The 24,019-nt window shown below is 48.7% G+C and overlaps 1 protein-coding gene across 2 annotated transcripts in view; it reads right to left on the bottom strand.

Moving 5' to 3' along the window:
* Positions 1–11,854: 11,854 nt before the first annotated feature.
* The window catches only part of RPGRIP1L (RPGRIP1 like), an 83,756-nt gene continuing 71,591 nt past the window's right edge, over positions 11,855–24,019 (bottom strand). For both annotated transcript variants that reach the window (XM_037066302.1, XM_037066303.1), the window contains 3 exons: positions 20,846–20,930; positions 17,219–17,352; positions 11,855–13,272 (listed from right to left, as the gene is read on the bottom strand). In XM_037066302.1, the coding sequence (XP_036922197.1) occupies positions 13,169–13,272; positions 17,219–17,352; positions 20,846–20,930 (323 nt within the window). In that variant the 3' untranslated portion in view covers positions 11,855–13,168. The remainder of the gene's footprint in view (positions 13,273–17,218; positions 17,353–20,845; positions 20,931–24,019) is intronic.

Here is a 24,019-nt window from a genome sequence, read left to right as displayed (position 1 = left end):
AGCTAAGATTCAGTCCCTGCGCCGCGTCCTGGAGGGCAGCACCTCGGCCTGGTGAGCTGCCTCCGAGCAGACACCTCAGCTGAGCCTGTCGTGGGCCATCCTGCCGTTCTCCTAGGCCAGCGACTCTGGGGCAGCACGGTGCGTGGTGCCAGAGGCCACTTCTCCTCTTCCACCGGAGGGGTCCCTGGACCGGAGGCAACGCCGTTAGGATCTCACTCGGCAAATCAGGCACAGCTCCGGCTGTGATGGCGGTGTGGGTGGAGGCCCCATGGTCAGGGAGGGTGTTGGCGTGTCCGAAGGAGGTATCGGTTCCAGTGAGAACGAGTCCCTGCCTCCTCTGAACAGGGGTCCAGTGTGACCCACTTGCCATCCAGGCTGGGCCCCGTGAGAGGTGGCCCCAGTGTTCATCCGTGCCTTGGGCGGGCTGAGCCTTCCAGGGTGCGGCAGCCAGACCCAGCCCTGGGGACATCAGGCCCATCACATTGGGCCCGGGCACAGCCTCCCCCCAGGCCCTTTGGGGCCCCCTCACGAGAGCTTGTGTCGAGGCCACAACCCACTTTCAGCGCATCCCAACAGAACAGGCCCCCTGACCGTCTCCCCAAACAGGAGGCGCCTTCCTCTGCTTTCTAGCTGTTGTGCATATCCTTCCTGTCCCTTGAGACATAGGCCTGTGCTGGGGACGCGGCAGGTGGCATGGATGTCTGGATACCTTGCTCTCCAGGCTGCTCTCAGCACCGGGCTCTCGGTCCTGGTCCCGAGTGTAGCATCCCACCAACAGACTGCTGTAGCGCACTCGGGCTGGGGCTCCTCCTGGCCTGCACAGCTGCAGGGCGGCCCGAAGCAGAAAGGACAGAACCCCGCGTGCACCTGGGGGAAGAGGGTGTTGTTAGAGCGCAGTGAGCCGAAGCCACTCCCCCCAAAACCACAGCTGGAATATGAATGCGGCACAGGGGACGCGAGGCGGGGCCCAGAGGCACCCAGTAGGCACCCCATCGCATTGGGCTCCAGGCCCCAAACTGATGTTGACTCCCTGGCCCTGACTCTGCCGGCCTCTGGAGAAAGCACTGACCACACAGGGAAAGCAAAGCAGGAGACCTTGCAGGGTCTACAGCCATTGAGAGACTGTGTGACACCCTCAGACATTCCCCGTTAAACGCCTCATGGCAGGCTTTCCTTGGTTGTCCATTTTATATATATACTTGAGACCACACACATCTGTGTTTTCACGTAATTTACTGCACACACCCCACACTATTCTTTACCTTACTTTTTCACTTACAAATGTGTCTTGGAGACAGACACAGAGAGGAGGGCGCCCAGTGAAGAGGGGCCTACAAGCCGAGAAATGCCAGGGGCTCCCCAGTAGCCACTGGGAATTCAGAGGCAGGCCCTTCCTCAGAACCGCCAGCGGAGTACGGCCCTGCCCACACCTTGGTTTTGGACTTCTAGCTGCCAGACCTCTGAGCAAAAGCTTCTGTTGTTTTAGGCCAAAAAAAAACCAGACAAAATGCCTCTTGGAGGTTATTGCATAGAAGCACATCTAAGGCCGACCTCTCCTAAGTAGTGGCACAGTATTCAAGTTTCATGACTGCAATATACTTTAGCTGCTGAATTCCCCATTGGCCCTTAGGGTGTTTCTAATTCTTACTTTTTAAACAATGATGAATAACAATGTGTATATATCATTTCTTACACTTTTCTTTTTTCCTTTGAGGTGTTGTTCTGTTTCTTATTCTTGTTTTCTTTCAGACCTCCTCATGTAACAAGGAATTAGCTGCTCGTTTAATTTTTAGCGAACATTTTTCCTATGTTTTTCATTTGTCTTTTGATGATTTTTTTTTTTTGGCCATGAGGACACTCTTACTTTTGTGTAGTTAAATGTATTAGTATTTTCTTTTGTAGGTTCTGGATTTATACAGGCTACACTCACTGAAAGAGTGTAAAAAATTGTTTACTTCAAGTGCATTTATCAGTTCACTTTTTACATGTAAATATTTATTGAATGTATTGTAAGGTGTAGGTAAGAATCCAACTCACTTTTCCCAGACGCCCTTCTAACAGTTCCAGCAGGATTCCTGAGTGCTCTGCTTCTCGAGAGGTGGCAGTGGAGAGGCTGCCTGTGATGGCCAACTTCTTATATGTATTGGGTCTGTTTCTAGATGTTCCGAGCCACGGGACCTGCCTGAAATAAACGCCTCTTAATCACAGTGCCTTGTATTTTTATGGGGTGTTCCACTGTATTTGCTAATGCTTCAGTTAGAATTTTAGCTTCGGTATTCGTAAGTAAGGCCAGAGTATAGTTTTCTTTCGTTTGCGTGTAGTATTTACCAGGTTTCTAAGTCTGGGACAGTCAGAACAACATTGAAATTATCCAGTCTTTGAAGGCCTACAGAATGTCTGTATAGAACCTTCTGGGCCTGCTGCATTTTGGGGATTAGCTTTTTAATAACTGTACTTCTTCTATGGAAACTGAACTTTTAAATTTTCCATGTCTACTAGGGGCAGTATCGGTGAGCTTTATTTTCTAGAAAATTATTCATTTAATCTAGGTTTTCAAATGTATCTGCATAGAATTGTACAACTTAGATTCATGGTATTTTACTTTTTCTTTTAAATATATTTTATTGATTATGCTATTACAGTTGTCCCATTCCCCCCCTTAATTCCCCTTTGCCCTGCACACCCCTCCCACCCACATCCATCCCCCTCAGTTCATGTCCATGGGTTGTATTTGTAAGTTATTTGGATTCTATATTTCCTATACTATTCTTAACACCCCCTGTCCATTTGGTACCTACCATTTATGCCTCCTGTTCCCTGTACCTTTTCCCCCATTTGCCCCCTTTCACCTCCCCACTGATAACCCCACTTGTGATCCCCATTTCTGTGATTCTGTTCCTGTTCTAGTGGTTCTTTAGTTTACTTTTGTTTTTGTTTTTTTCAGGTTAGGTTGTTGATAGTTGTGCGTCTGTTGTCCTTTCACTGTTCATAGTTTTGATCTTCTTTCTCTTAGATAAGTCCCATTCACATTTCATATAATAAGGGCTGGGTGATGATGAACTCCTTTAACTTGACCTTACCTGGGAAGCACTTAATCTGCCCTTCCATCCGCTACCCACGAGCAAACTGGGCCCTTCTGGTGCTGATTCTGGGTGGGTGGGCTTGTGTACGTTCTAGAAGCCTTGGGTCTCCCCAATGAGCCCTCCTGTGAGGCTGGGAGTTGTTCCTGCCGCCACCTCAACCCCCAGAGGTGTTTTCAGTCAGAGGTTTGAGGTTTTATTTCTGGCGCTGGAGCCCAGGGTTGTGGGTCTGTCTTGCTCCCCAGGTGTTCCTCCCGGTTTATCCTGGTTTATCCTCATGCGAGTGTGGGACCACTCGCTCCACCAGCTGCCACCTGCCCCGGTCCTCCAGCCGCCGCCCCACCTACCGGTCTGGGTGAATGTTTCTGCTTTAACTCCTTGGTTGTCGGACTTCCATACAGTTCGATTTTCCATCAGTTCTGGTTGTTTTTTGTTGTTAAGTTTGTCGTTGTCCTGCTTTGGGTTGTGTGGGGAGGTGCAGTGTGTCCGCCCTCGCCTCCATCTTGGCCGGAAGTAGGTTCATGCTCTTTCAGGATGGCGTCTGGTTCTATAGTTAATCTCCGATCGTCAGGTTCTAATTTGTACTTCTGCTTTCGCTCCTTTAAAATGATTAAATCTATTTTTTATTTATTACTGCTTTTTTATTATTTCCTTCTCTCTCCTTTCATTAGGTTTACTTTTTGCTCCTTTTCACATTTTTGAGATAGGTATTATTATACTTTCATTTTCATTCTTATGTTTAATCTACACTTTTTCTTTTCACCTTTGTTGTAACTGTATCTCCCAGATTCTGATAGTTTTCCTACGCATTATTTTTAAAAAGTTGTTCAGCTTCAATTTTTATCTCCCTTTTGACTAAAGGATTGTTTAATGATTTTTAAATTTCCAGATGGAAAAGACCTTGTGCCTTTTCATTTTTATTTACTTTCGGTCTTATTGCATTGTAATAAGACCATGTTGTTGGTCTGCATTATTTTTACTTGAAAGAACTTATTGAAGTTTTCTTAGTGACCTCACATGTGGTCAATTTTCATGAATGTTCCATGTGTATTTGAAAAGAGGAAATATTCTCTTTGATAAGGGTAAAGAGTTCAATATGTATTCATAAGACCTACCTTGGGATTATATTGTTTAGGATAAAGAAACATAAATATTTTCATCCTCTCAGATATCAAATTCTCAATCCCTGCTTTTTTTAATGTGCATTTGCCAGATACAGTTTTGCCGAGTCTTTAATTTTATTGAAGCTTGTTTTAGAAGTGTCTCTGACAATACGGAGTTGAATTTTGCCCTGTAAAAAAAAATCTGAAAATACTCATTTCATCAGCGAGACCATTTACATTCACTGTTACAACGTACACACTTGGGCTTCGCTCTGCTCTGTTATTTCACATTGTACTCACTGTGCATATTTACATGTGTTTTTCATCCTTTACTGTTTTCTTTGCTTTTTACTTTTAAAAAATATTGTTGATTAGAATGATTTGTATTTTTATTTTAGTAATGATCTCTCCGCTATCTTTATATGGTGTCTGTGTTTATTTAGGCTTCTGCTATCTGGTTTGTCTGCTTTAAATGGTATCTTTGTTACCTAGGATCCGTGTAAAACGGGGACATTTATTCTACTTTCCCACTTCTTTTTCCCCTTTCCTCCAATGAAAAAAAATTGTGTTATCTCTACTTTGTCAGAGCACAGAGCAGCTACACACAAGCCTTCCACCCTGTCCCGTCTGGGTCTGTGTGGGGTCTCACGCAGCCAGTGCCCACCCCCAGGCCTCTCAGCAGTTTCCTCCTCCACCTCTTCGTTGGAAGAAGGTGGCCTTGGAGGAGATTCTTCAGGAGAGACGCATAGGACAACAGTGCCCGCCTTCTCGCATGTCCACGATTGTTTTTCTACACACAAGCACATGGAAAGATGCTCAACCCCATTAGTCATTAGAGAAATACAAATTAAAACCATAACGAGATGCCAATTCACACTCAGGAATGGCTGTTAAAAATTAAAAAGAGGAAAATAAATGTTGCAACAAATGTCGCAACTACGTGGAGAAACCGGAACCCTTGTACCTCGCCGGTGGGGATGTGAAATGATTCAGCCGCTGTGGGAAAGAGTTTGGCCGTTCCCCAGAAGGTTAACCGTAGAATCGTCACATGACCCAGCAATTCCACTTGTGAATATAAATCCAGAAGACGTAAAAACAGGCACTCAAGTCCTCAATCCAAAATGTTCATAGCAGCACTTCCCAAAATAGCCACGAGGGGGAAACCAGCTGCGCGCCCTTCAGAGGACAAATGGGTAAACGAGTTGTAGTTAAACGATGGGACGTTACTTGGCCATAAAAAGAAACGAAATAACAATATGCGCCACAAAACCCTGTGCTAAGGGAAAGCCAGCACAAAGGCCACAAGTTGTACAATTCTGTTTGTATAAAATATCCAGAAGAGGTAAATCCAAAAGTTGGTTTTCAACAGCCTTGGTACTTGAGGGATAGCTGAGCTGGCTGGAGGAAAACCCCTCGGTTCACACTGTGGGTTTTTTTGATAAGAGCATTTCACTGCTGTTTGCTGTTTTATAAGCTGCTCTTGAGAAATCTAATGCCAACCAGATTTTCTTTGTAAATAACTTTTTTTTTGGCTTGGAGAAGCAGAGGACATTTTTTTTAAGTTTAATATCTAGTTGTTTTATTAGAATAAGCTTAAAAAGTTCACCATTTTCAAACAACATTCCTTTCAGGATGGCCCCTTCATATAGGGATTCGTGCCTTCTTTCACTGCAGAGAAGGTTTCTCGAATCATTGCTTTATCTATCAGTTGTATTTCATTGTTTGTGTTTCTCTTCAGCATCTCTATTATACTTAGTTCACCTGTTAAAGCTGTCATTTTCTCACCAATTCTTTCCACCTCTTATTATTTTCTTGGCTCCTTTCATTTCATCCACCACCTGCTTAGTCTGCTCTCAGTGATATTTCTTTCCTTGTAGGTACTTAACAATTTAGCTATTTCAAGATTAAGGCTTTTTTTTCTTTTTAGATTTCTCTCCTAACATCACCTCCTTGTCAATTTCTATTTTGAGTTTTAAATTTCTGATCTGTGCATCCCCCCCCCCCATCTGCAATGGCTTATTTAATTCTAGTTCATTCATGTGGGAATATTGTATTCCGTCTTCTTTTGCATCGGAGCTGCTTTTCTTTGTCTTCTGGAGTTTGTCATCTACTGAAAACTCACTGCACTTTCGCAAAATTTGAAGTACATCAGAAATTCAGAAAAGTAAACAGCTGGCTGATAACCCAATGCTTTGTTGCCCCCGCCCCCGCCATGTTAAAAGGTCACTGTCCAGACTGTCCCATGCCAGGCTCTCTCACAAGACCACTGACATCAGCAGTGTCATCCCTTTTGCCATCTCACTAGTGAGTGACCCCTTTTCGGAGTGCCACCCTGGTGTTCTGTTTCCTAGGGCCACTCCCAGCGCCTACTCAGCTGGGGCTCCCCAGGGCTTGGCCAGGGCTTGGCCAGCCTGGAAGGAGGGCCTGCACGCAGGCAGTCTGTCTGGGAAATGACTCGAGAGAGGAGGGAGGGGGGCAGGAGTCAGACCTCAGAGGAGGAAGCCAGGACAAAGCTGCGTTAGCAGGCTGATCTACGAGTGACTTCCGTCCGCTGGAACCCCAGGGACTTAGCCTCTGGCTTGTCAGCAGAGGAGAGGGGACATATTTATCCACTAGTTCCTGGCTCCCACAGGGCAAGAGTCCCCCTGGGGTGTTTACATCTACGTTTGTGAATGAAAGAGAAACAGGTAGGGGGGAAGGTAGGGCCCCAGGGGTATTTCCTGCTATTTCCCACTGGCTCCCACTGTTTCAGTGAAGGGCTCAGCTGTTAGCCTTGCCTTTTGCTTCTGACTGCTGATAAGATTTTCTTCTTGTCTTTGGGTTTCCCTTGTTCTCTGATGTGCTTTGAGTGACTTTGTGTTTGTCCATTGGGGGCTTATTGGACTGAGTCATTCTCATACCTACGCCCGATGTGTACTCTGGGAAATTCTTAACCATTCTCTCTTGAGATATTGACTCTAATTCCCCTTTTCCTGTTCTCTGATTCGAAGTATAATCTCCCACACAGTCCAGTGTCTTTTAAATCTCCCCACCTTTTTTACTATTTCTCATCATCTTTCTAAGCATCAGAATAAATATCATCTTGATTTTTTTTTTAGTTTCGTCTTAAACTGTGTCTGATTTGCTGCCAGAACCACATAGTGAATCTTAATTTCAGTCACACTCATGAAAGTTCCACTTGGTTCTTTTTAAACGACGTCCAATTCCATGTCAAATTTCTTAAGACTGCTCTCGAACTACGAGCACACGGAGTAACTATCTGAAGTCCACAGGTGACGGCTCCGTCATCCGAGTGGTTTGCTTCCCTTGTCCTCTGGGCCTTTGGCCTTCACGTGCTCTCGTCTCCTGCTGTGCCCAGTCAGTCCAGACGTGCACCCACGCCTGTGACCCCTGCCCTCCGGCTGGCAGACGCCTCTGTCATGCCTGGCCCACCCTCAGGGCTGTCCCCTGTCCCCAGACTGAATGTATAGTGTGTGTGTGTGCGCGCGCACGCGCACGCACACATCCAATCAGCTTTTCTGTTTGTTCTTAACAAGAAAAGGGTTGTCCAAACTATTACATTCACCATTATTAAGGTGGACCTCCATCCTTGTTTTATTTAAGGAATTATGGATGTGGGATTCTTTTTCTTTTTCAATGAAAACTTGTCTGAGATTCTTCTGTACTACCTGGGGCAGATAATCAATCACAGGGGTAGGGGCAGAGCCTGGGTAGCTCACAAGTTTTCTTAGCTCAAGAGTGTCCTCTTCTGTTGCTACAGGGAAGTGCAGTTTTCTTTAATAAGTGGCCATTTTTTATTGCCATTGATGCCGTTTAATCAATCTTGTTTCTCTGGGGCCCACAGTTTCAGCTGGTTTCTTTCACTCAATCACTACATCTCCAAAGCACACCTTGCCCTGGCAAAATGCGGGGTGCATTTTCAAGGCCACTGCCTCCAGTCCTGCGTCCCTCACCCCCACCCCCAACCCCTCCGTTCACTCTCCGAGTAGCCTGTGCTCTGACCCACCGGGCCTCACTCCTGGCCTGAGAATTGCCCCGTTCAGGGGGGACCTCCTCCTCCCAGGGGGGCGTAGTTTCCGCCGAATTCGGTCCCGAGCTCCTCCCTCACACCAGCCCTTGCCTTCCCCCACTTTGGTGGGGGCTTCTGAGCTGATGGGTTTCCGCCACTTACACAGAAGCAGGAGTGTCCAAAGAGGTGGCTGTGAATGTGGCCCAACATGGAATCGTAAATTTACTTAAAACACGGTATTTTTTTGTGATTACAAGTCATGATATATTGAATGTGTGGCCCAGTGACACCTGAAGGTTGGAAACTCCTGGGAAGTTTGTAGAATTTTGTCTCCTCGTTATTTTGTAAAAATGGTTATTTCTTGTCCTGTTAGAATCCAGAACAATAATCACATACTCAGTCCCTCTCTCTCGTCTTACAGCTCGTTTTCCTCTCTGGCTTAGAAGAGTCTCCCAAACCTGCCGTGTGTGGGCTCACAGGTGTACCTCACAAAGGTGTCTCAGTTTCCCTATTGTTTATGATGAATTACATCTGTGATTATGGCAAAAACATTTATACCAAATAAAGCTCAATGTTAGTAACACATTTCCCTAAGTTCAAAATTCACGATGCTTCAGGTCCTTACCAGTGATTCCTGAGGACTTCCTGCGTTACAGCCTCTGTTACTTCACTGTAAATAAAGTACGAGAAGCAAAGACACAAGATTTAGCTTGCTGTTCTCTTCGTTTCAGAAGGGCTAAAACTGACCCTGCCATGTGACATTAAGTAAGACTGGCCTTTTCATTTTCATTTTTAGAGAGACCGGAAGGGAGGGAGAAAGAGAGGGAGAGAAACATCGATCAGCTGCCTCCCATACACGCCCCAACCAGGACGGAACCTGCAACCCAGGCAGGCGCCCTGACCGGGGGTGGAACTGGTGACCTTTCACCTTGTGGGACAGCACCCAAACACCTGAACGACACCGGTCAGGTCTTCACACAAGGAACACCTTGGGAGGCCATTGGAGCAGCCTCGGGTGCTGGCGTCTCAGGAGGTGGCTGTGTCCCCCCAGGAGACGGGAAAGGGTGCTTTCGCTAACTAAAAATGAGTAGGGGGAAGAGGTGTTCTGCTGAATAGAGGCGTGAACAGAACAGATGACAGAAAAATAGAGATGGAGATGGTAAACTCAGTGAGAAAACCAATGGCGTCCAGTGACGCCAGAGACGAAGCAGGTGAACCTCAGCCGGACTGGGAAGGGGCAAAGGGCTGCCGAACAGGCTGGGAGGCATCCCTGTTCCGAGAGAACCAGACTTCGCTTCAGGGAACCTGCGGAGGAGACGGTGGGATACCTCCCTCGCCGCTGCAGGGAACGGAAGGGCAAGAACAAAGGTGTAACAAAGCCGGGAACAGGGGCCGATTCCGGGGGATCAGACTGCCAGGTGCTGTCTGCGGTGGCGCTTTGAAGCGGGGGGAGAATGCTGTCTTGTGAGATAAAAGAGATCAGGATGAGAGGGTGCCTAATTCCATACGCTGAGTTTTTAAAACACGTGTTCCTACAGCTTTGATGTGTGTTAGCTTCCTGGGTGACCCGGGGTGGCCGTGTCCTGAACAAAGGGGGTGCAGGCTGTCTTTGCTCCACCCGTGGATCTGATCAGGCGTGTGGCCCTGTCTCTGGAGACTCGTGGGTGTCGGCTGCCTTTGGGAAAGTGGTCACAGGCCTTCAGGCAGGAGTGACTTCCTGACACGTGTGCACCCTGATACCGTCAATCACCTGACAGCTTTACATCCCCCAAAGCTCTCCCTCGGTCCTTTTAAATGACACAAAGATGCCATTTTACTGTCAAATTTGTTCACAGACATGACTCACATTCTGCTATCTAGTGCATAAGGAAATCATTCAAAACTCAGCAATGCTGCCAGTTTGGCTAAAAAAAAAGTTATTTTCCATATCCGCAAAAATGTTAATCAGATTCTTGTTAGGACATGTGTAAGAAGCGGGTTTCATTGTCACAGCTCTTGATGTCAGATTACTAAAACAATTTATGTTTTGTCGTGGGAACACGGGTGTGCGCAGAGTTCCCCACGGCACACGGCCACTCTCAGCCCCCACTTCCTCAACACACAGAGATTATTCGTGTTTTGTGGTAACAAGTGAACGGCAGGAACGGCAGAATGTCAATGCGGCTGTTCTTTATTTGATTAAATATATTCTCTATTTATTCTTTAAAAAACTAATTTAAGTTAAACAGCAATAAACCATGATGATTTAGAAAACATGTTGAAACTGAGAGTGAAGAGGAATGTTCTCTCCGTAAACCACACTGGGCACCACGAAACCTGCTGCTGTCAACCGCTTCTCGTGACAGCGGCTGGGGACTTGGAGCCTCCTCCACAGTGGGCGAAAGCCACGTGGGCTGCGCTCGCCCACACACCACCGCGCCTCTCTATTGGCATTTCCAGCCAGAGGCCTCTCGGCCTGAGTGCCGGGCACAATATGCACACTCACGCCAGGAGCTGAGGTCCCACAAGGGTCACCTTCCACTGCAGCCTTCCTGAGGCCAGGCCCTGCCGGCGCCCTCCCGCCCCACTCCCTGCAGCAGGCTTTCTCACCGGACCCAGGGGGCAGTGAGCTTCTCAGAGCACACTGGCCAGCACAGGACAGAAGGAGAAACCGCCCTTGGACAGGTCAGCTGCCCAACGGGAGCGTCCACAGGAGAGGGCCCCGGGCCACGTGCGGTTTGCGTGTCAGCGGCGGTTCAGCCACTTGGGAAAACGAGGTTTGTGAACACTTACGCAGTTGGAGAACACGGTGAAACTGGAAAAGCAGTCTTTAATGATCCATTGAGGCAAACAGGAAGGGGGCAGAACGAGGCTATTCCCCTAATCTTATCGGGGGGGGGGTGTGCATTCCATGCCGCCCACCAGGCCTCAGAAGTTTTCTAGGAACCCCCTCTCCACCTACACTTAAGCAGTCAGCACAATCCGGTCATCCCCCCCGACAGAAAGGGTATTTAGTTTGGGATGTAACGTTTTAAAACAATAACACAAACCTCCTGGGAGAATACCACAATAAATGTCTCAGAAACCACTCGGTGAATCCCAGGGCACAGCCCGGCTGTTTCGAATTACTGCGGGGGATCTGCTGGGCCTTAATGACAGTGTCACTGCATGAAAGCCAGAGAAAGCTGGAAGGAGAGGCCGAGAGGATGAGCTCAGAGCCAGCTGAAGTGACAGCAAACACGGGGCTGTTTACTAGGCTTGGAGAGGCTCGGGCCGCAGATGTTCGTGGTCTCTCCAAGGTTCCAGAGGCATGAGTTACGGTGAGGACTCCCAGAGTCTGAGGACAGCACGATTCCTCTCGGGGATGGAAGTCCCCAGACAGGGAGGCCCGGGGGCAGAAACGGAACTGGGAGATTTCCCTGACCGGACCGTGCTCGGCCGCCCCCCGAGGCACACCAACACAGGAACGCCGAGCAGGCCGCTTCAAAGCCTCCCGGAGACGGGGGTGGTTTCTGAAGCCGCTAGAGCACAGACGGCCCAGACCATACGCAGATATTCATACTTGCATTTCTGCATTGTAGCTGCGTTTTTTTCTCTGCTGAACTGTAATAAATTGTCTCATAATCTATTCCATCTTCTTGCCATTAGCGAGCTTTGAATGTTCACAAATAGGAGCAAAGAACTCATTTTCCAGAGCTTTAATCACACAAAGAGGGAATGCCTAATTCTCTAAATGAAACGGTCTGTGCTCACTGAAGCAGAGATTTAATATATCACGGCAAATTAGGTAGATTTTAATAAATTACTTATCTTCCTGAATACTTTACATATGCTTAGGAAGGAACATAGCCTGTTTGCAAACAGTGAAAACCCGCAGCCTATAAAAATCCTTTGAAGAAAATGACAAATAAAAAAGTAAATTAAAAAATGAAATGCATTATAGCCCAGACCTCCAGAGACAATTCCTTCACAGTGCTGATTCACGGCTCCATTAAAAATATCAATTAAATCCTCCAGCGAGATCCGGCGAAAGCTAGAAAATTAACTTTCTGAGCGGCTTTTTGAGGATCTGGTTATCCAGATACACCCAGCATTGTACGAGCTTGATGTACATTTAAAAGGTGATAGAAAGATACCCCTTTCGGGTCTAACGGAGCATATCATCTTGAGCCACACTTTTACTAAGTTCTTTCTCTGTCCAGAGCTCAGTTTCTGAACTATAAAGTTTGCACATACTTGTATCTGTCTCCCCTTTATACACTGTCCCCACATTCCTGGCTCCCATTATCCACATCACCATCACAAATCCATGAAAATAGTACAAACAGGAAGAACTGCAATTTTGAAGAAGGAAGAAAATGCAGAAATGTGCAGTAATTTAGTAAGTTGGTGCCAAGTCTCATTCTTTATATTTAATTGATAGCAACTGCAGGCATCAATGAAAATGCACACTGAGCTGTAATGTGCATAAAATGGATATTAGCATTTTAAAGAGGAGGATTAACACATTAATCCAAGTAATTTTCATATATGGCTTCTAATAAAATCTTCACAGTATAAAACTCCTAATGAGGCTAATCACAGGCATTCCACTTACTGGGATGATGAGGAATAACACAAAAGTATTTCTTTTTCATAGGTTTTCGAAGATGGATGCTGTTGGCTTATTAAAAAGAAAAATGGGACCTGCATTTCAGTGCTTCCTAAGAAAGTGTTGACAATGCAAGAGAACTTCCTCACACTACCGCGCACGTGTAAATTGCGGAGCAGGTGTTCCCCCTGCGGGACCCTGGAATCCTGAGGGGTGGCGGGTGCGGGAAGGCGGGGACAGAAAAACACACAAGTGAAAGGGAACCCCAAAAAGGGACGCCCCAGCCCCAGGCCTCCCCGCTCCCCACGACCTGCAGATCGTGTGCACCGGAGGCACCACACACTGCTCGTCCGGGGGCTGTCACGGGGCGTTGACTCCGGAACAGGAGGCGCGCCGGAGCAGCCTCTCACGCCTCCAGGTCGTCTCTGTACACAGACCGGAGGGCCTGCAGCGCTTCGACCGTTACCCGGAGCCGGCCGATTCTTCCGCCGCCCGCTCGGGCATCCAGCACTAGGGAGAGAGGAGCAGAAAAACGTTCCTATCACTCAACTGATTTCTATTCAGGCAGGGCGGCTGAAATAGTAGTTACAAAGATGAAAGTACTTTTACAAAAGTCCGAAGTCCACTGGCATCTCAGAAACCTCAAAACTGAAGCGGCTGCGTGTGTACACAGACACGCCTTTTAGATAGGTGGCCTGTTTGGGGCACGTTTTGCTCAAGGAGCTAATGACGTCTGCCTAGTGGCAAGGCCACACGACCCCTCCCCATACACACTGAGTCTGCGTTTCTAAGCTGGAGAGAAGTGTGTGTCTGGAAGGGACTGAGACACAACCAAGAAGACTCCGCTCTAACTACTGCAGAGAAGTGACCCGGTCCTAACTGGGACTGGCGACCGTCTTCCCAAGGAGAGCATTGCATTCAGTGAGAAAGTAGGAAAAGCGAAAACGGCAGAGTCGGGAGGAGTGAGGAGAGCAGAGGGTTCTGTGGGGGCTGCCCTGGGGGGGCCGCTGCTCCGGTGGCGGACCAGAGGGGGCTGCTGGGTGAGAGCACCGGGCCCTCTGAGCCCTGAGGGCAGCAGGTGGCAGGCGGACTCGGAACCTGCGACACGCCTCTGTGCACACGGACACTCGCTAGTGTGACTCAAGGCCAGAATCCTGGACTCCGTGAGTCTGATAGCGTGTGAGTCTGTGTAGTTTGCGGTTCGTGTTCCTTGTGGTTTTACTTGAACTTTTTAACATGTAGGGTGTGTGTGTGTGTGAACCTCCAAACAGAGCTTGGGATACAAAGACTTGGGGGGAGAAAGGAACTGAAGGGGCGCTGCAGGGCACCCGCATCCTAGGCTGAGCAGCGCTCAATAGTGCGACTTTCCATCACAGGGCCAGGCGGCTGTCGAGGCCAGACCACGCGACCACCTGCTGTCTTGCACAGCGAGAACGTGGGTTGCTGACCAGAACCGCCCGCAGAGGAGATTACGACTAAAAACACCTATAATTTTGGTCATTTCTGTCAGACCCTCTTGGTCCTGGGGGTCTTTACTGGGGTGGTTCGGGTTAGTATTTTAACTCGTTCACCATTTTCTTCTGTGGCTGCCAAAGTTCTGACCAACGGTCTTGTAACTAGATATGCCTAGTTTATCAAAATTTCTCAGGACAGGTTTCCAATTTGGGTATTTGATCTAGTTTGATTACTTACTTGGCTTGATCATGACTTTTGAGCACTTTTCAAAGGAAGATTTTTAATTTATTTTTACAGAGAGGGGACGGGAGGGAGAAAGAGAGGAAGAGAAATGTCGATGTGCTACAGAAGCGTTAATTGGCTGCCTCTCGTGTGCCCACAGCTGGGACCTGGCCTGCAACCCAGGCATATGCCCTGAGTGGGAATCGAACCAATGACCTTGTAGTTTGCAGGACGTTGCCCAACCCTCTGAGCCACACCAGGCAGGGCTTGGCTCCTGAGCACTTGACACACACACACACACAGAGCAGCCTGACATACAAACCATGGCTGGGCTGTGTGCCTGGTGCTTAGGTGCTTAGTTAATTGGCATTTAATGCACAGATAAATGAGTAAACCAACGTGTACGTTTTTCCAGAGATGGCTCTGCTAACTTAACAAATGAGACTGGGACTCAGCCTCATTTGTCCATGTAGTGTGGAGAGGTCAGGCCACCCTGGTAATGATTTTGGGGAGCCTGATTCCCAAAGAACAATTTCTTCAGCACGTTCCACATACGTCCTCCCAGAAGCGAGGGCAGAAGTTAAGGCTCACTGGGCCTCAAACCCAGTGAGATCCAGCAGGGCGCAGGCGTCAGCAGTCTCCGTCCTCCCTGGGTTGGGGCAATAGGTGACCACTGGGCCTCTGTCGCCCAGCTGCACCCTGAACTGAAGGGAAACCTTGCGAAGGCCCCGAAATGCCCCTTGCAGGGACAGGCCTTGGCTGAAAGGCAGCTTGACAGCAAGAGGCCCCCATAAACAGCACGAAGACGCCCAGTGGCCCAATTTGTCCCATGTCCCCCCAATATGTACAAAATAAATCATTCCTTGTGAAACACAACTAATTTTTAAAAAATTACCGTTGATCCAAAGGAAGACAGAGGGGGAGGAGGCAGTAGGGACGCAGGGAGAGACTTCCAGCTTCCACAAAACGCCCGCCCGTGTTGCAGAGAATCCAGCTAGTGTGGGGCTCACGGCCCTCACAGCCAGCAAGAGAAGGTGTTAGTCAAGAGTCTGGGTTTCAGTATACCGTGTTCATGGATTGGAAGAATTAACATCATCAAAATGTCCATTCTACCCAAAGCAATTTACAGATTCAATGCAATACCTATTAAAGTACCAATGGCATATTTCACAGACATAGAACAAACACTTCAAAAATTTATATGGAACCATAAACGACCCCGAATAGCAGCTGCGATGTTGAGAAAGAACAAAGCAGGAGGGATCACAATACCTGATATCAAACTGTATTACAAAGCCACTGTAATCAAAACAGCCTGGTTCTGGCCTAACAACAGGCACATAGACCAATGGAACAGAACAGAGAGCCCAGAAATAAACCCAACTCTTTATAGTCAATTAATATTTGACAAAGGGGGCAGTAACATAAAATGGGGTGAAGATAGCCTCTTCAACAAATGGTGTTGGGAGAACTGGAAAGCTACGTGCAAAAAAATAAAACTCGAGCACCAACTTACACCATACACCAAAATAAATTCAAGGTGGATAAAAGACTTAAATATAAGCCGTGACACCATTAAAGTCCTAGAGGAGAACACTGGCAGGAAAATATCAGATATTTCATGCAGCAACATTTTTACTGATATGTCCCCTAGAGCAAGAAATATAAAGGAAAGAAGAAACAAATGGAATCTCATCAAAATAAAAAGCTTCTGCGCAGCTAAAGAAAACAGCATTAAAATAAAAAGACAACCAACTGTATGGGAGAACATATTTGGCAATGATACCTCAGACAAAGGTTTAATCTCCAAAATATACAAAGAACTCACACGACTTCACTCTAAGAAGACAACTAACCCAATTAAAAAATGGGGAAAGGACTTGAACAGACACTTCTGCAAGGAGGACATACAGAGGATCCAGAGACACATGAAAAGATGCTCAATATCACTAGCTATCAGAGAGATGCAAATTAAAACTACAATGAGATACCACTTTACACCGGTGAGAATGGCTATCATAAACAAAGCAATAAACAACAAATGTTGGAGAGGGTGTGGGGAAAAGGGGACTCTGGTCCACTGTTGGTGGGATTGCAGACTGGTACAACCATTATGGAAAACAGTATGGAATTTTCTCAGAAAACTAAAATTGGACTTGCCTTTTGACCCAGCAATTCCACTGCTGGGATTGTATCCTAAGAACCCTAAAACACCAATCCCAAAGAACCTATGCACCCCAATGTTCATAGCAGCACAATTTACAATAGCCAAGAGTTGGAAGCAACCTAGGTGCCCGTCAGTAAATGAATGGATCAAAAAACTATGGTACATATACACAATGGAATTTTATGCTGCAGAAAGAAAGAAGGAGCTCCTACCTTTTGCAACAACATGGATGGAACTGGAAAGCATTATGCTGAGTGAAATAAGCCAGGTGTTGAAGGACAAATACCATATGATCTCACCTTTAACAGGAAGCTAAACAACAAAACAAACAAGCAAGCAAAATATAACCAAAGACACTGAAATAGAGAACAGGCTGCCAGTGACCAGAGGGGAGAGGGGAGGGAATTTCAGGGGAAATAGGGGAGGGACTTAGAGGAACATATATAAAGGATACATGGACAACAACAGAGAAAGGTGGAAATGGGAGGGAGGGAGGGAGCACGGGGGTGGGATGGGATGGGAGTAATAGACAGAAAACTGTACTTGAAAAATAATTAAATAAATTTAAAGAGTAAATTTAATTTACAGATGGAGCAGCGCCCCGGCCTGTACCATCGATGTCTTGCTCCACGATGTCTCTCCCTTCCCGAAACACCTCCGCGAGGTCGACGTTCGCAATGCCCACGTCCTCACACTCCAGCTCCTGCTCGTCCTCCGGCGGGTCGCTGACCACAGTGAAGCGGATGCTGGGGAGGAAAGAGACACAGAAATTCACCGGGACACAAAACTCCCCAAAGGGCTTTTATCACTGTGGGTGAAATCTTGAAATTCCCAATTATTCCAATAAAAAGAAAATGATATTAGGCTAGATAAGTTATATGAATCACTAGAATTATTAGAGCACACCACGCCTGTGAATGGACCGTAATCCACTTTCTAAGCCTTGATGACAGGACCCCTCCAACCGGAAGGTGTTACGAGGCAGGGACAGAGCAGATGCTCACCCCGCCACACATTGTCTGATGGCCCTCTGACACTTGTACTTGTAGGGCTAAGCGGAGCCAGTGAACAAGGCCATGGAGTTGGGGCAGCCTTTTCAACAAAAACACAATCTCTTCTACAGAAACGCACAACTTCGGAGCTGCTGCGTGTGTTCTACGAGGCGGAGAGGTCAGGCTTCCCGAACCACGGCACGTACACGTACGCGTCGTAGCTCCGCTCGGCAGACACAGGAGATATTCGTTCTACTTCATCAGTCTCTCAACACACCAGCAGCACCCAAGTCTCATTTTACTTTCAGACACGAACTGTGCGGCTCGACGGAGCTGATGTGAGTTAGTGACGTGTGTCATGGCCAGGCTTACTTGGATGAACCACAGGACAGGAATTTGCAGCGAGGCTCTTTGGACACGTCTTGGCACCGCAGTGCGGACCACGGATGCTTGTAAACTGCAATTTTAACCATTTCCAAAATGCATCCATCCCACATCAGAAGTGAAAAAAGAAACTTGTTTCTTGGGTAGCATTCTCAGATAAAAATCTCAGTGCCTGGGCCTTGGAAAATATGCGTAAATCATATCCTTTCCAAACACACAGGTAAACACGACGATACTTTAATTTGCTGAAAATAAGTATTCAGCACTTACTCCATTACAAAGTCCCCGTTAGGACACAGAAGTCCCTTATGCTGCAGCCAAAGGTAATACCTGCTCACAGAGGAATTGTGAAGGGTGCAGGGTGGGGAAGGTGAATATTTAGTATGACACGTAAAATACTATGACTTCAAATAAACATTTTTTAAAGTCTCGTTTCAATGTGTGATGTCCCTTTTAAAGTGACAATTGTGTATTTGCAAGTGTCGCATGGGGCAGGAGGCCAAGGTCCTTTGTAGAGTTCATTGAACAGTGTATGCCATCCTGCACACGCCAGGGACGAGGGGCCGCCGTCTGAGAGCGCGCGCCGACACTGCGGGGGGAGGGGGGGGCCGCCGTCTGAGAGCGCACTCTTCTAAACCAGGACGGGCTTCAAGTAATGGGACCTCTGGGCATTTCACTGGAATAACAACTGTATTCTGGCCGTGGGAAATGTAATGTAAACCCCTTATTTTTTCCGTAAGAAAGTAATCCTGGCAAGGGAGGGAAGGGGCATCCCCTCCCGTGGCAGTCCCAGGAGCACGCCGCCAAGGTGTCATCAGCCCGGACTCGATCACTTGGCACCTGCCATCCCTCTCTCAGGGCGTCTCAGGAAGGACAGGGGCCCTTGCGTCTCTGTAGCCAGTCAGAGACTTCTAGAGAAACGATGATGACTACGAGGGAGTCTCTACAGTTACCTCGGACTGTTTGTTTTGGAAAATAGTTTTCGTTAAAATGTGCTATTTACGGTGACATGAGTGAGCTTATTTGTAGTATTTTAAAGTACCCTCCGCGCCCTGGCTGGTGTAGCTCAGTGGATTGAGCACGTACCTGTGAAGCAAGGGGTTGCTGGTTCGATTCCCAGTCAGGGCCCATGCCTGGGTTGCAGGCCAAGTCCCCAGTAGGGGACACATGAGAGGCAACCACACATTGATGTTTCTCTCCCACTTTCTCCTTCCCTTCCCCTCTCTCTAAAAATAAATAAATAAAATATTTAAAGTACCCTCCACTTTAATTCATAAGAGGAGAATTTTGATAAAACCTACACGAACGAAAGTGATTCTGAATCCCAGGGGCCCTCAGTGATTCGGGATTCGGGCCCTCAGTGCAAAGGGATTTGGGGCGCTGTGGATTTTTTAATTTTAAAACGACTTTGGTACAACCATGCAGATCTTTTGAGGAAAGGCAGGTTTAAAATCAAAGCTGCCTCTATTCTTTTAAAATTAAGCACTTTTGAGGAAATGGAATTTCGCCATCAAGGAGTGTGACTTCGAGTGTGCACTAACACCCTAGTTATACAGTGAACATGGAGGTGGACGAACACGGCTGGACAGACAGGCCGGCCCAGAGCAGGGCTCGGCCCCGGGGCCAGAGGTCAGTCCTGGGCAGAGACAACCTGGTGTGTGGCCGCAGGGCAGTGGACGACAGGTCTGTGCTGCGCAGTCCTTCCTGCCCCGCCCGGGAGAGCTCTGGTGGCTGGTGGTGTGTGAAGGGGCCTTGGCAGAAGCTGATACACACCAAGGAAATGAGGTAAACTTGAGTGATTCTCCGCCACCCGGGGACAAACAGGGCCCGCGGCCAGCTCACAGGGCGTCGGCAGGAATGATGCGTGCATTTCAAGGAGATAACGAAAAGCTACTCTCAGAGCCTAAGAGCTGAGAATTCCAGTCTCCCCTCTTGAAACAGGAAGAAATGCTAGTGTGGAAGCTTTTGAAAAATAGGTCTTTAACCCACACTTCGTGAGCTCTAGGGCAGGAGAGAGCCCGAGTCTCTCTCAGGGAGTGGGGGAAGCTCTGTTTCCAAGGCAGTGAGAGGCTGAGCCATCTTTGGGCCACAAGGTACTTAGAGGGAGGGTCCCCCAGACCTGCCAGGGACGGGGGGCCAGCTCAGGGATTCACGGCCAGTACTGAGAGTCCTCAAACTGCATGGGTGGCAGTTCACACGAATGTGTAAAGTCACTGAGATCAGGTTTTTCGTTTTTCAAAAGTGCATAATTTCTCTATTGAACCAGAATTGCAAAGTGTCCTGTTGGAGTTCGCCCCTCACCATGCTTTAAAAAAACGTTAAATGATGAATTACTATACTGTGACAGTAAAATAAATATTAGTGTGAAAGGCTGATGAGCTATTAAAATAATAACATTAACATTACTACTCCTTACACTGACTGCAACTAACACTTGCCATGCACTTAAGTGCCGTCAGCGCCGGTCTCTCCGCGGCGCTTACACTCTGTGATCTCTACAACGTCCTCGTCGGCACGGTTCCCTGTCTCACAGAGGAGGAACCGGGGGCACCGAACTTGTCCCAGGTCAGATGCCTAGTAAGTGATGGGGCGGGGGTTTGCACCCACGCCTTTTGGCACCAAAGGGCCCCTCCCTGCAGGCACAGGAAGGCTCCTTAGTCACGTGTACGGACAGTCTTTTGGTTTTGGGGGCATCGCAGGACCTGTGCGGGTAGCCTGTGCGGCAGGCAGGGTGACTGCATTTCCTGGGGGGAGACCCAGGGCGGTCACTCTGACTCCTGGCTCCTGGCCCTGCGTTTTCTGCCCCCGCCATGCTACAGATCTGCTTCCAACCCGTCAGAGAATGTAGAAGGCTGACCGGTACCTTCTGTGGGGCATGTCTTGTTTTTGCAGTATAGCTTTTAGGACGTCTCTCTTCGCCTGGTTGTTCTCTTTATCCACGTAGATCACTGTACCAAAGACAAAGAAACAAGGCCACACAGGAAGTCACTGAGGAATTCGCTACATCTGTCCCCTTCTGGACCAGCATCGACGCCTGTCTAGAGCATACCACCCGGGGAAGAAAGCCCCCCAGCAGGCCCGAGACTTGGTGCCCAGTCCTTGGCAGGCTTCCGTGCGCTCCGTCAGAAAGGACGCAAGCACCACCCAAGAGGGCTGCCACTGTAACTGCCTGTGAGTGGCGCTGGCAGTCACGACAGGAAAGCCAGGGTCTCGATTGCTTTGCATTTGGGGGATTTACTGCGTTTCCTTTCGCCCACGAAGCCAGTGACAGTGATAGTGTACGGCAGGGAGCTTGTCCTCCCTGACAGCCCCGGTAATTTAATCCTCCTCCGCTCCCACTGCTCGCAGTGAAAGAGGCCTCTGCAGTGCGGGCTGGAGGGAACGCGCAGGTTGCCATTTGCCGAGCAACGTGGCGGAGGAAGGAGGCGGGGTTTTCAGGGTGAAGCGGCTCTGGCTTCTAAGCGCATGTGCTGCCCTGCAGGAGCACCTACCGGACCTAGCTGAGGACGGGGACCAGACGGGTGCGCCGCCCCCACCAGGAAGGAGCCCGAGGCCCCCTGCAGCTGTGCGCGACCACCTGCACTGGGGGAAACGGCACCCCCGAGTGTGAGCACACGGGTTCTCACCCTGATCACTTTTTTTCTCCACTCGGCAGCCTTTCAGCCATGTCCCAGCTTCTGAAGACATTTCTTTTTCAGATGCTACCTGGGAGGCAAAGGTGCCCCTGGGGCCAGATCTCAACTCAGAGGCCAGCCCTGATCAGCAGCAGACTGTGACCGAACGGCCCACTGGCAGTGCCAAGGCCAAGCTCCCCGGGGAGCAGATCCACTTCGGCCCGAGAACATTTCCCAGGACAGTCCTCGTTCAGACTCCGTTCTGACACTAGCAGATAATCTCACCATTTGGCTACGATGAGCGAACACTAACTGGGGGGAGAAGACGTGCCGGCACCGAGGTGGGCGCAGGAGGCGGGAGGCAGGAATCTGCGCAGGACGGCGTCGGCGATGGGAGATGAACCCCGGGCGGCAACTCTCTGCGCAGCGCCCGCCGCACAGCGCCATTCGTCATGAGTGAGTGTGCCTGAGCACGCGGGTCGCCGAAGTCTCCAGAGCCGCCTCCTCCGCACCCCCCCCCCCCCCCGCGCTGCACCTCCTCCTTTCCTCTGCTGGGGCCCAGGCCCTGCTGCTGAGTGAGCCGCAGCCCCGCGGTTTGGCAAGGACAGTAGTGTCAGAGCCCGTGGAGCGCGTGTCCTCGCCACGCAAGGGACGTTGTCCTCCGCTCACCCTTCCTAAAGGGAGCGCGGCGCGCTTACAAACCCTGGTCCAGGCGCCTTACATAACTCTCTTGGCTGAACATTTTGAAAAACTTCCTTTTGAAAGAACTCAGGCTACTCAATAAGCTTCTCCAAAGGTACACGAAACGAGAGCTCGGCTCGCCTGCTTGTACAAACCGGCCTGGCCTGGCCATGCGGACACAGCCCAGGGGTTCCAAAAGCTCTGGAGGGCGTGCTAAGGTGCGGGTTGCTGAGGTCACCCCAGTCTCTGACTCAGCAGCCCCAGGGTGGGGCCTGAGAACCTGCATTTCTAACATCTTTCCAAGCGCTGTTGCTGGTCAGGACCCACGCACTGAGCATGCGGGCAAGCCCAGTGTTCCTCTGCCTGGTTTTGAGTGGGGGCCGGAACTAGCCGCACCGTGCTGAACACGTGGTAAGAAGCGCAGTGGCCACTTCTGATTAGGTCTCGGCCCTAAGGACATCCGTTTTGTCCTCTGAAACTTGATGGAAAAGGGCCTGCAACTCCAAAAGTGCAGACACATCCTCTGAAAAGCAACTCTGGTGGTTATGAGAAATATCAGGACTCCCCAAAGGTGAGCTATTTGCCTTTCATTTTCATCAGAAGTCACATTTGTTTAGGACTTGCTAGAACCGGACATAAGCTCACTGAAGGCATCTGTCTCAAAGAGATACAAGCCGGCACTCCAACGGTCCATACTTGAGTTGGCTCTGAAAGGTCTGCCATTAAGAACACGGCCCTGGCTCTTGTGGGGGCGGGTGGGGGGGAGTGCGGACGGTTCCACTGTGAGGCGTTGACGGCCTCCACCCCAGAAAACTACTGTGTTGGAGTGGCGTCCTGCCATCTTCTCTCGGCCAAGTCTCTCTCTCCTTAGCAACACAGCCTGGAGTTCTGCAGCCTTCTCCCACCCCAGGTAAAACTCCAATCGTCCCACCAGACAGGCTCTCCACGCTCAGAGGCGAAGGACCTCGCTCTGTGGAAGTCTCACAAAAGCCCCGCCTTTTCTCTCCCCACGGTCAGTTCCTCACACAACACTCTTCTCACCCACCATTAACCCTCTTTTGAACTTTTTTTTTTACCTTCTCAGAATTTTCAAACCCAATATGATTGTTCTGTTTTTGCTACTACTGCCTAGCCGTGTGTTTTCAGTGTTAGTAACCCAAAGAAGATGATCTGGTTTGTGGAAGTGAAGCCGGTCTTAACACCTCTTACTACAGACCGAGCTAGGTTTTGAACAATCCTGGGGACCAGTGGTCTCAACCTCTACTTGTGTGCGCCTGCCTTGGGCCTCTGTGCGCGGCCCCCTTTGAATGGGTAGGTTCAAGTCATAAAGCGTCGTCACCGCATGGTGCTCAGATAGGAGCACACAGTGACTGTCCTTCGAAGCTCCCCGCGAGAGTTTAAACGTCGGTTTGGAAATGAACTTACTTTCATCGTCACTGTGTAAGATTCGGAAGATGCAAGTGTACATTGTACTGATCTTTTATAACAAGTAACGACTGAATGGTAAATCATGACAATAATTTGATTAGATTGGTTCCTTATTCACCAATGATTCAGGGGGGTTCCCCTGCAATGAAGGCAGGTAAATTAACACTTTAAACATTTTCACTGTGTCATACTTCAGTGAAAAATAAAATAAAACCTACAAGGTTAATATTAATTATTTCTTAAGTTTGATGATGACCTAGGACTTCATTTCTCCAGCTAGAGCAGAAATAAAACAGCACTTTTTGCTTTTAAGC

This window comes from Sturnira hondurensis, unplaced genomic scaffold (genome assembly GCF_014824575.4).
Source record: "Sturnira hondurensis isolate 20B ecotype Veracruz unplaced genomic scaffold, ASM1482457v3 Scaffold0016617, whole genome shotgun sequence".
In the NCBI taxonomy this organism is placed as follows: Eukaryota; Metazoa; Chordata; class Mammalia; order Chiroptera; family Phyllostomidae; genus Sturnira; species Sturnira hondurensis.
The sequence above is the reverse complement of the archived record's forward strand: the minus strand, read 5'-3'. Positions and strand labels throughout refer to the sequence as shown.